General features: G+C 51.9%; 1 protein-coding gene across 2 annotated transcripts; it reads left to right on the forward strand.

Annotated features, from left to right (window-relative positions):
• The first annotated feature begins 8,091 nt into the window (after positions 1–8,091).
• LOC125536442 lies at positions 8,092–11,076 on the forward strand. Of its 2 annotated transcripts, none has more exons than XR_007295044.1 (2): positions 8,092–8,559; positions 9,546–9,598. XR_007295044.1 is itself a non-coding variant. In XM_048699673.1 (2 exons), exons 1-2 carry the CDS (start codon positions 8,337–8,339, stop codon positions 11,027–11,029), a joined length of 324 nt encoding a protein of 107 aa, XP_048555630.1. In that variant the 5' UTR covers positions 8,092–8,336; the 3' UTR covers positions 11,030–11,076. The 2 variants fall into 2 exon arrangements, 1 of the variants encoding a protein (XP_048555630.1); XM_048699673.1 differs by lacking the exon at positions 9,546–9,598 and adding an exon at positions 10,929–11,076.
• Positions 11,077–11,852: the final 776 nt, after the last annotated feature.

The following is an 11,852-nucleotide window of genomic DNA, read 5'->3' on the forward strand; positions in this document are numbered from 1 at the left end:
GGGCGTCAAGCCCGAAGGAGTTCAATGGTTACAACAGTCACTCGGCATTCCGAGGCAAATTTAAAGCAGATTCAAGTTTCATAAGTTTGTTCACTCGGCCGGAGGAGGGCTGGCAGGCACCACAAATGAGTCCAGGTCGATCCCATCAGCGATCCGAGTGGCGGCAGCAATGAAAGTCTCCATGAAGGACTGGAAGTCATGCTTTTTGGTGTTAGCAACTTTGATCGTAGACAGCTTGTCTTCACGAGCTTCCTTGCAATGGATTCGCACCAAGGACAGCGCCACATCAGCACCACACCGGGCGGAGGATTTCTTCCATTCTTGCACTCGGTCAGGGATCTCATTCAGTCGAGTCATCAAGGATTCCAAGTCGTTCCGAAGTGTCGCCCCCGGCCAAAGCGATGAGTCGATTTGGGAGACTACCTCCTTCAGGTGCGCGAGGTAGCTTATGGCGCTGGCGATACGGGACTCCAGTCGGAGCACGTTCATGGCAGTTTCGTTGCAGACTGGAGAAGTGATAGGGTCCAGACCCGTCTCGACCCTTCCAGTTTCCTCGTCGAAGTCTTGACAGAATTCTGCAGCAAAAAATAGTCAATCGACCAAGCAAGATTCGATCGCAAGCATCAACACAGTCGGATTAAAAGAAATACCTTCCAGCGTGAGATAAAGCTTCTTGGCAAGAGTCCTCAGATAAGCTTCCATGTCATTCCTCTTGCGGATTGCAGACTCCAGCTTTTCATTCAGGGCGACCTTGTCCTTCTTCAAACTGGTCACTTCGCGGTTAGCTTGATTAAGACAAGACTTCAGCTTGGTCACCTCTTCTTCCAGCGTCCTGATTGAAGCAAGCTTCTTGTCTGCGAGAGCGGTTTTGTCCTGGGCTGCTTTTTGCGCAGCGGCGAGGTCCGAGTCCTTCTTCTCCAGAGCCAACTTCATTTTCTCTGCAAAACAAGCAATCGAATCAAAGAAGAGATCAAAGAGATATATTGAAAGTCAGTCGACAATCAGTTACCTTCCATACCAGCGGCCTCGTCTTGAGCTTTTTTCAGATTTTGCTGAGCCAATTCCAATTCTAAGTTGAGTTGCCTCTGCTTCTCCTCGAGTTCAGCAAACTTGGAAATAAGAGTACAAGACTTCTGCAGAAGGCAAAAGACAGATCAATCGATAGGATCAAAGGCGGTTCACTTCCGAGTGAATAAAACCTAAAGAAGTCCATTTAGACCCTAGCCGACTGCACACAGTCGATTGCGGTCTCAGGGGCCACACCCAGTGGGTGCACTTGGCGTGCCCCCGCTGACTAAGACTCAACTCGTCCGGTCCGCCCGGACCAGGTTAAAAAAGGGGGCAGCAAGCTGTTCAGACCCCAGTCGACTGCTAGCAGTCGACCGCGGTCTCGGGGACTACACCCAGTGGGTGCACTTGGCGTGCCCCCACCGGTTCGGATCCTACTCGACCGGCCCGCCAGAGTCGAGTGTAAGGAGTAGAAAGAAAAGAAAGAAGGACTCAGACCCCAGTCGACTGCCAACAGTTGACCGTGGTCTCGGGGACTACACCCAGTGGGTGCACTTAGCGTGCCCCCACCGGCTCTGATCCCACTCGCCCAGACTGAGTGGAAGAGCAAAACTACCAAAAACAACAAAACACCCAGTGGGTGCTCTAATTCGACGCAAACAACAGGAGATTGTGCAGAAGAAGATTTTTCGAGAACAAAAACAGTCGGAAAGTCTACTCACCTGGACATTGGCCCGAAGGGCGGCACTGGCGTCGTAGGCAGCCTGGTTGTTCTCGTGCACCGTCTTCACCCGCCCCATCATCATGTCAGCATGTCGGATGGCTTCCGCAGCCGCTTCCGACTGGTTGTCCGGGACGGGGTAGCTGGTGAAAAAGTGTGCAGATGACCCAGGTGCGACGGCTGGGAGCTCCGTGGCATGGAGTTGGACAGTTGAAGGAATCACAGGTGCAGTCGACGGTGCAGGATGCCCACTCGACAAGGGTGCAGCGAACGTCACAGAGGCCCTGCCCGCATCTTCAGCTTGATGGATGGGAGGTGTTGTAGTTGGTTCTTGCCGAACCACCCTGCCAGCTGCTACCTTCTTGCTCTTCCTGGGCTTAAGAGCCACATCTTCATCGTCATCTGGAAGATCAATGATGTTGGGTGGAGCTGCAAGGCAGATCATTCGACCTCAAGTGAACCACTCGAACGCAGTCGACCAAACAATCAAGAACGAAATCACAAGAGTTCATACCTGGGTTGGAGGTTACCGCATCTTCCATTTCCTCGTCCCGGTATTGGAGAGAAGAGGTTCCTGACGTAGCAGCACTGCGAAGACCCACATTCAATCGATTACGTCCGGTTAATTGAGTCGACGAGAAGGACAAGTCAGATGGTTACTCGGAGATAGTAGGAATGGTCACTTTGATCCTGGGCAAAGCTTTTGGTGGCTTGGAGGAGGTGGCTTTCGGCGCTTTTGGCGCAGGAGGCGGCGCAACTTTGGACTGCTTTGGAGCCTTTTCAATCGGCGTCAGGGAAGACGCCCTAGGACGCTTTGAAGACTGACCAGTCGGCCCGGCCACTAAGTCCGGAGCACTCACCGGGTCGTGGGCTTGTTTGGATCTCCTCTCCCTGCGAGGAGGCGAGTCGACTTCTTCGTCATCAGTCGATTCGTCGCTCTCCTCGTCTTCCTCGGCCTCCGAATGCTCCTCGCCGCTCTCGCCACCGCTCCCTTCTTCCTCAGCCTCTTGGTCCTGCACTCCGTTGGGCATTGAGTACATGTCGATAAGGGCCTGAAAGGACAACGATCAAAGGAAATTCAATCGACCATAAACAAGTTGTCACTCGGTGAATCAAAAATATACTTGATAAGACAGAATTATACCTGCTCCGGCTGGTGCGAGTTATCGAATGGAATCACCCTCCTAGACCCCCGAGGGTTGTCTTTGTTGCTCGTGATCCCCATCAACCACTTCTCCAAGGTATCCTCGCTGACGTCCTCCGGGTGGATCCGAGTGGAATCCTCGAGCCCAGAGTACATCCACATCGGATGATCGCACGCCTGAAGAGGTTGGATGCGTCGACTGAGAAAGACCTCCAGCAGGTCCATCCCGGTCACCCCGTCGCGGACAAGCTGGACGACCCGCTCGACTAGCACCTTGACCTGCGCCTTCTCCTCTGGAACTACCTTCAGGGGGGCGGGCTTCTCCACTCGAGCCAAAGAAAAAGGAGGAAGTCCAGTCGACTGGCCCGGGGTCGGCTGATCCTTGTAGTAGAACCAAGTCGACTGCCAGCCCCGGACCGAGTCGGCAAGAATCATGGCTGGGAAAGTACTCTTGCTCCTCATCTGGATCCCCAGACCCCCACACATCTGGATCACTTGTGTCTTCTTATCACTCGACTTGGCCTTTTTGACCGACTGGGGTCGGTAGGTGAAGATGTGTTTGAAAAGGCCCCGGTGCGGTCAACAACCCAAGAAGTTTTCACACATCGACACAAAAGCGGCCAGATAGACTATGGTATTTGGGGTGAAATGGTGGAGTTGAGCCCCAAAGAAGTTCAAAAAAACCCGGAAGAAAGGATGGGGAGCCAGTGAGAATCCGTGATCTACGTGGGTGGCAAGGAGAACACACTCACCCTCCCTCGGCTGCGGCTCGGTTTCGTTCCCCGGGAGCCGTGCCGACTTGTGGGGGATCAGACCCCCCTCCACCAGGTCGTCGAGGTCGTCCTGAGTGATTGTCGAGCGGATCCAGTCGCCCTGGATCCAGCCCGCCAGCAGGCCGGATCTCAACGAGGATCCTCCCCGGCTGGTCCGCTTGCCCTTCGCCTTCGCTGTCGTCTTCTTCGCGCGTTCCAGCGCCACCGTCCTCTCCTTCCCCATGGCGGCGGGTCGAGCTCGAGTAAAGGTCCGGCGACGGGGGCGGAAGCGAGCGTGGTGGAGAGATTGAGAGAAGAAGAAGAGAGAATGGGAGCGCACGGGGCAGAGGCATGGTCCGAGGCCTTTTATAAGGTCGTCATTCAAGTGACTGACTGGTGGACCCAGGCGATCTAAACAAATCCCGCAACAGTCGGCACGGAGATCGAGGAGACTTGCCTAATCCGTCCTGATAACCTTGGTTCCGTCCGTCTGGCGCACTTCCCAAAATTCAAATCCCGCGAGATCCGCGGAGAGCAGAACAACCTGTCAGACTGAAGACAAACATCCTCTACATCATCATTCGGAATCCTACCGTGAAAATTCACTCGACAAAAACCAAGAATGTACCAAGTCGACTGATAAAGGAGTCGACATCCTCACCTCAACTCATTGTCCCAGAATGAGATATACTCGTAGCACAAAGAATGGGTCAGAAGTGTTCCCAACTCTTTCCCCACTCAAACCCTGATCCATTTGGGGGCTAATGATGAAGCTATGTACCTAGGGTGGGTCATGGATCTGTCCAACATACCCTCCCCAAGGACATCTCTACAAAGAATCAGAAGCAGTCGAAGAGAAAACATCATCCACTCGACCATGAAGATGTGCTCACTCGACTTCCTTGAAGACACTCGACCACCAGAAGATGAGAAGCCCTCCACTCTGCAACGGTTGTGACTTAAACCATAGCTTTATGGGCATTTATAACACTTTATTGTAGACGTTACCAGTAACGCCCCACCTTTATGAACATTGAACCCTGTGTAACGGAGGGGAGCTGGGGTCCTGGCACACTCTATATAAGCCACCCCCTCCTCTGGGACAAGGGTTCGCACTTTTGTAAACTCACACACACACATATATAATCCAGTCGACCGCCTCAGGGCACCGAGACGTAGGGCTGTTACTTCCTCCGAGAAGGGCCTGAACTCGTAAAACTCGTGTGTACAACTACTCCATAGCTAGGATCTTGCCTCCTCATACTTACCCCCCATTCTACTGTCAGTCTTAGATCCACGACACCCGGTGCCTCCGCCCAGTTTAGTATGGGTTGGTTACCAGCTCTTGCTCCTGGTGTGTTGAAGAGATTCTGCGGCTCATAAACCGATGGGAGACGCGATCGGTACCTTCTTCTCATGACTTCCTCTGAAGCATTCTGATCCAGCCTAATCCGGTAGGCATGTGCTTCCAATTCAGCCCGCTCTGTAGCCATCCTAGCGTTCTCTGTCGCCAGGTCCGCTTTAGCCTGGGCTATCTAATCTTTCACTTTTGCAATCTCCGCATTGTGCTGATCCCTGGCTGCTGCATCCACCTCTGCGGCCATCAACGTTGCCAAAGCGTCGAACAAATCAGACAGGACTTGGGATGGAGGCGGTGCAGAGCTTCCTGCCCCTGCCGGTGTAGTGGTTGTTGAACCGGAGAGTATTGCGGCGGCGGTCGATGAATGAGGCGCTGATTGTGTGCCGGCCATGAAGATGGCGGCCCGGTTTGGCAGATCAGGGGAATCCGGAATACTGTTGCCCTCGAATCCTCCATCAATCCGGCTGTCTTGCAACTGATAAAGCGATTCGGTCTCTCCAGAAGACTCGCCGTCAGAACAGACCACGGTCTCTCCATCGGACACCGGCCCGTCCTCGTATCTCAATCCATGGATGACGCCTACGAAAACATGCCTTACCTCGGGCTGAACTGGCGAAGAACTTGCACGCCGAGCCGTTTCGATGATGTCGGTGTAGATGTCCGGCTCAGGGGCCGGTTCGCCGATCTTGCCGATGAAGACGTGAATCCCACCGAAGGGGACCCGGTACCCGTACTCGATTGAATCGGCCTCGGGGCCCCATCCCGCATTGTCGATGTAGAGCTTGTCGCGACGACTCTTCGTCATCCGGCCCATAGCGTATCCCTTAAGTCCATCAAAGATGCCCTTCAAGAACTCAAAACCATCGTGTGATAGCCCCATGGTGGGCGCCAACTGTCATGGGTTTGTCACGGCCGATGTCCTTGTGAAAGGACTTAGTCGTGGAGCCATCGCTACGGGTTAGCTCAAAGGGGTTAAACCGGACAAGGGGACACGGGGATTTTATACTAGTTCGGCCCCTTCAAGGAAGGTAAAAGACTACGTCTAGTTTTGATTGGTATTGCTAGGGTTTCGAAGGCAGGGAGCGAATCCGCTTTGTCTGGCTCTCAAGTTGTTGTCTGTCCCTAAACCGCGGCCGGGTCGTCCCTTTATATACATAGGCTGACGCCCGCCAGGCTACAGAGTCCCGAAGCCGGATCATAAATGTATCTGGTTCGTTCTCTATCCTTCCTATCTTATAATACAAGTTACATGACTAGGTCGGTTTACATTTACAGGCTTTAACCCGCCTTTGGGCCTTGGGCCTTCGTGAAGCGCCATCATCCTTGCATCTTCATGGGCTTCTAAGCTTCAAGGAGTTAACCCGGCTACATAAGGCCGGATTACATCCAGTAGTAATATCCCCAACAAAGACCATTTGAAGCCCAATGCTAAATGTTTCTTGCTCAATTATTCAAACACCGTTGCATGGGTACTGTCATGAAATTTCTCTCCCCTAACCTGAATGGTTTTCTACATTATATCCTGCCACGGATATCATGCTCTTCTTGTCCTTGGGAAGGATATACCCCTGAAATATGTGTTTACACACATTTTCCTTTCCATTGTTCTGTTTATTCTGATAGTCATATTTTTCTTGCCATTGTTTGGTTTAACCTTTCTTATGATCTATATGATCTAAGCAGTATTATTCTCCTGCTTATGTAAACACCTCGGTGTACAATTGTGTCAACAAGACCCTATTACTAGTGTTGATGACACTCTGGTAACCACCGATGGACAAGAACTTTGCCTATTGGTCTGCCTCGTTCAACGAGCAGGAAAATGGTTCTCTTCGTCCATCGCCCTTGGTACTAACGTTGTTGCCGGCATAACTGACAGGCTATCCTCTGACAGGCCTCGTTATCTTGATCATGCAAGATGACATCGCACTTTCTACTTTTTTAACCCACATGGTGGGCCCATAACCCACAGTTCCATAGGATCGAAACCTGACTCTCATGTACACTCCCTGGTTTCCTAAGTTATTCCTCACGCGCGGCCTCGTATGTGATTCATGGGTTACCTTCCTAGAGATGATCTATTCTGATATCATACACAATACTTATTCCCGCTGCTCTGAACCCTTTTTCATGCCCCGTTACAGGCCTCAAATGATTGCCTATGCGGTTGAAACTTCTATTTTTCACCTTCTTACTTTGCTCTCGATAATTTCTTAAGTTTCAATTCGAGAGTTACTTTCTGCCACCTTTCCTGATGATTATCTACCAGATAAGCAACATTGTAGCGGTCCATTCTTCTGAAGCTACCCCCTTGTCCTTCGTGCGTATGATGGAGTTCCCGAAGAAAGGATGCTGACTTCATCATGATGACCTGAAGCAGAGAGATGAACACAACAACATAATGGATCGACCGCTTCGAGAAGAGCAACCAAGATCGAGAACGCTAGTTAGAATTTCGTAACCAAATCCCTTCCTCGTCACTTCCCCTCTTAAATCTCGGGACGAGATTTCTTGTAGTGGAGGAGAATTGTGACGCCCGAATATTTGAGCTACAGTGAACCTCTACTAATGATGACATGTCACCACTGTCACTGTTGTTAATCTCGCGTTGATTCAAATCCATTCAAAGTTCAAATTTAAATTAAAGCCAAACGGTCCAAGCTTTCAAACGTTAAAACTAAAATGTTCTCTGTGTGACAAATAATCCCTAGAAAATATTGGAGAAGAAACCACATTTTTATGAAGTAATTAAAAGCCCCAAAATAAATAAAACAGTGGCTTAAACAATTAAATAAATGCCTTTTATAATTTATGAAGTATTAAACTATTTTATTTAGGAGTGCAAATTTTTGTGGCAGTGGTAAAACTAGTCAGACTAATTTGGGTGCTCTTGTATGTATTTTGTAAAACAAAAAAACACAAATGAGAATAAAGTTAAACAGTAAAGAAAATTACTAAAAAAAAAAGGACCCCCCCCCCCTCCCCCGATTGGGCCTTGGCCTAGTTGGCCGACTGGCTGACCGACTTGTCGGCCCACCCCCGCACGCCCCTGGCCTACTTGGCCTCCCCCCACCAGAAACCCTAACCCCACACACTCGCCCTCCCCCACATTCGATCCCCACTCCACCCGATCGATCCCATCGTCCCTCCTCATGCCGCCAGGAAGAAACAGAGAGGAGAAAGAGACCCTGCTCCCGATCCCGCTCACATGCATCCTCCTTGCCTTGTTCCGACCACCTCTGCCACCCTGTCGTTGTTCTGGTCGGTGAGCTCCTCACCTCTGACCCCCTCGCATCGCCGCCTCCTCCTTCGACCTGCACGGCCGCCGGCCCCACCCCTGTCGCACACCCCATGTCGCCGGCGGCGCCCGCACCCCGCGCCTCCCATGGTGCACCAGGCCGTGGCCGGCGCGCGTGGGCGCTCGCCCGCAGCTCGCCACTACTCCTTCGCGTGCCCCTCCGATGCTGGTCGCCCCTGCCTGACTGTCTTGTCACCAACGGCCCTCGCCTCGTCGGCCACCTCTCCGACCCGCCAAGGCCTCCCCCGAGCTCGCGGACCTTCCCTGCTGCTCGATGTGAGGCTCCCCCTCGACCCTCATGTTCCCCCCTTTTTCATTTCTCCGTCGTCAAAGTTCGCCGCACCACCGCGTCGAGAGCTCGCTGGGCGCTCGTGCTCACCACCACCGACCATGCACACGCACGCCCGAGCCACGCTGCGCCCCACGGCCGCCTTGCTCCACCGACCGCACGCCGACACGGCTCCCCGCGCCATCGCCCTGTTCCGCCCCGCAGCCACCCGTGCCGCCGTCGCCTCGCTCGCTGCGCGCCGTCGCCGGCCGCCACAGCCGCCGCCCGGGTTCGCCGTTAAAGGGCGCCCGCCTGTCGCCCGTATTCCCCTCGCCCGTTCGGGCTATGCCCATTCGCCCGCGCCCGTTTGGCCCTATGCGCCAATGACAAGGGCCCCCCGCGCCTTGGAACGTTTTAAAAAAAAGGAATAAATAAATAAATAATAACTACAAATGTTTATTTATTAACTTAATTAACTTAATTAATTATGTTTAATTAACCTAATTAACTAATTAGCTACTCATAATTAACTAAACAGTCAATGACAGTGGGACCCACTTGTTAGGTTGACCAAGTCAATGGTCAACGTTGACTGCTGATGTCATGCTAATGCATTAATTAATTTTTGAATTAAATTAATTTATTAAATCCATAAAATTGATTAAATCTTTTAAAATTAATATAGAATAAACCGTAGCTCGGATGGAAAAACTTTGTACCTGAAAGTTGCTCAGAACGACGAGACGAATCCGGATATGTAGCATGTTTGACCGACACACATCCCTAGCATAGCGGACACGCAACTTTCCCCCTCCGGTTCATCTTTTCGAAAACGCGAAACATCGGGGATACTTTCCCGGTTGTTTCCCCCATTCGCCAGTATCACCTCGTACTGCGTTAGGGCACACCTGGCACCGTTACTTGTCATGTCATGCATCGATATGCATCTGTTTGCATTGTATTCATTGTTTCTTCCCCCTCTTCTCTCCGGTAGACTACGAGACTGACATCGCTGCTGGTGCCCCGATCGACTACGTTGTTGACGACCCCTCCTTGCCAGAGCAACCAGGCAAGCCCCCCCTTGATCAACCAGATATCGCCTATTCTTATCTCTACTGCTTGCATTAGAGTACTATAGCATGTTACTGCTTTCCGTTAACCCTATTCTGATGCATAGCATGTCTTTGCTACTACTGTTGTTATCTTTACCTGCAATCCTAAATGTTTAGTATAGGATGCTAGATTTCCATCAGTGGCCCTACATTCTTGTCCGTCTGCCATGCTATACTATCGGGCCGTGATCACTCGGGAGGTGATCATGGGTATATACTTATATACATAATGCATGATACATGTGGTGACTAAAGTCGGGTCGACTCGTAGAGTACCCGAGAGTGATTCACGGATTGGGACCGAAAGCACGTTTGTCCCGACGGCCCTCTGAGTGGACCTTTGTGGTGGAGAGATAGGGCAGGTTGAGACCACCTAGGAGAGAGGTTGGTCTGGCCCTAGTCGGCGTTCGCGAATACTTCAAAATAACACGCTTAACGAGATCATGGTATTTGATCTGAGTCTGGCCACTGGCCTATATGCACTAACCAACTACGCGGGAACAGTTATGGGCACTCGACGTCGTGGTATCATCCGAAGCCTTCTTGACGTCAGCGACTGAGCGGCGCACGCCGGATTGGACCGTAAGCCTGGCTTGTATTAAGGGGGCTAGGTCTGCTTTCGGCCGCGTACGCAACGTGCAGGTGTGCAATGGGCGATGGGCCCAGACCCCTGCGCACATAGGATTTAGACCGACGTGCTGACCTCTCTGTTGTGCCTAGGTGGGATTGCGACGTGTTGATCTTCCGAAGCCGGGCATGACCCAGGAAAGTGTGTCCGGCCAAAGGGGATTGAGCGTGTTGAGAAATGTGGTGCACCCCTGCAAAGAAGTTTATCTATTCGAATAGCCGTGTCCCTCGGTAAAAGGACGACCTGGAGTTGTACCTTGACCTTATGACAAATAGAACCGGATATTAATAAAACACACCCTTCCAAGTGCCAGATACAACCCGGTGATCGCTCTCTCACAGGGCGACGAGGGGAGGATCACTGGGTAGGATTATGCTATGCGATGATGCTTGGTTAACTTACCATCTACTCTCTTCTACTGCTTCAAGATGGAGGCTGCCAGAAGCGTAGTCTTCGATAGGACTAGCTATCCCCCTCTTATTCTGGCATTCTGCAGTTCAGTCCACATATACTACCCCTTTCATTGATACAAATGCATATGTAGTGTAGCTCCTTATTTGCGAGTATTTTGGATGAGTAATCACGGTTGCTTTGCTTCCCTATTTTCCTCCTTTCTGTACCTGGTTGTTGCGACTAGACATTGGAGCCCAGAAGCGAGACGCCATCGTCGACGACGACTCCTACTACACTGGAGGTGCCTACTACTATGTGCAGGCCGCTGACGACGACCAGGAGTAGTTTAGGAGGATCCCAGGCAAGAGGCATGCGCCTCTTTCGATCTGTATCCCAGTTTGTGCTAGTCATCTTATGGCAACTTGTTTAACTTATGTCTGTACTCAGATATTGTTGCTTCCGCTGACTCGTCTATGATCGAGCTCTTGTATTCGGGGCCTCGAGGCCTTTGGCTTGTAATATGATGCTTGTATGACTTATTTTATTTTTAGAGTTGTGTTGTGATATCTTCCCGTGAGTCCTTGATCTTGATCGTACACATTTGCGTGTATAATTAGTGTACGATTGAATCAGGGGCATCACAGAGCGGCAAGTTGCTAAACCCCGTGCTGCCTTGGGGCGGCAACTGGCTCCGTCGGGCTAGGCGAGGGAGGTGGAGCAGCGAGCTGCCACGCTTGTATCCGGCGAGCTCGGGGGGGCTACCCAGCCGGCTTTTATGCCGGAGGGCCGCTCTTCCGACTTGTCGGATGCCATTGAAAGAGTGGAGAAAAGAGTGAAGGGGGGTGGGAAGCAGTGGAGTGGTGTTATTCTTGCCCAGCGTCTGGCCTTGTTTAAATACAGGACGGACGGGAGGAGCTCGGCCGGGTTGCGCTTAATACTGGCCCGCCCGTGGACGGACGTGTGGCCGGAGTAGGTATCTCGGCTTCCACGCGGGTTTAATAGCGCCGTTTGAATGCGGTGATGAGGCGTGTTCAACCGGACGTGCAGCGGGCGACACCCTCGGCCGGCGCGCCTCTTCAATTTGTGGAGATAGTGAGAGGGCGTGTCCGCCTGAGCCGCCTTCAATATGGAGCGGCACGCTCAAGAGTGGCATGAATGCGGGTAGGTG

This window comes from Triticum urartu, chromosome 2 (assembly GCF_003073215.2).
Source record: "Triticum urartu cultivar G1812 chromosome 2, Tu2.1, whole genome shotgun sequence".
Lineage (NCBI taxonomy): Eukaryota > Viridiplantae > Streptophyta > Magnoliopsida > Poales > Poaceae > Triticum > Triticum urartu.

Excerpts from the sequence above, each read along its gene's own strand:
- LOC125536442 (XM_048699673.1), top strand. The coding sequence starts at position 8,337 with ATGTCGCCGGCGGCGCCCGCACCCCGCGCCTCCCATGGTGCACCAGGC. Across the intron at positions 8,560-10,928 it reads GACCTTCCCTGCTGCTCGAT|ACATTGGAGCCCAGAAGCGA; the intron begins GTGAGGCTCCCC and ends TGTTGCGACTAG.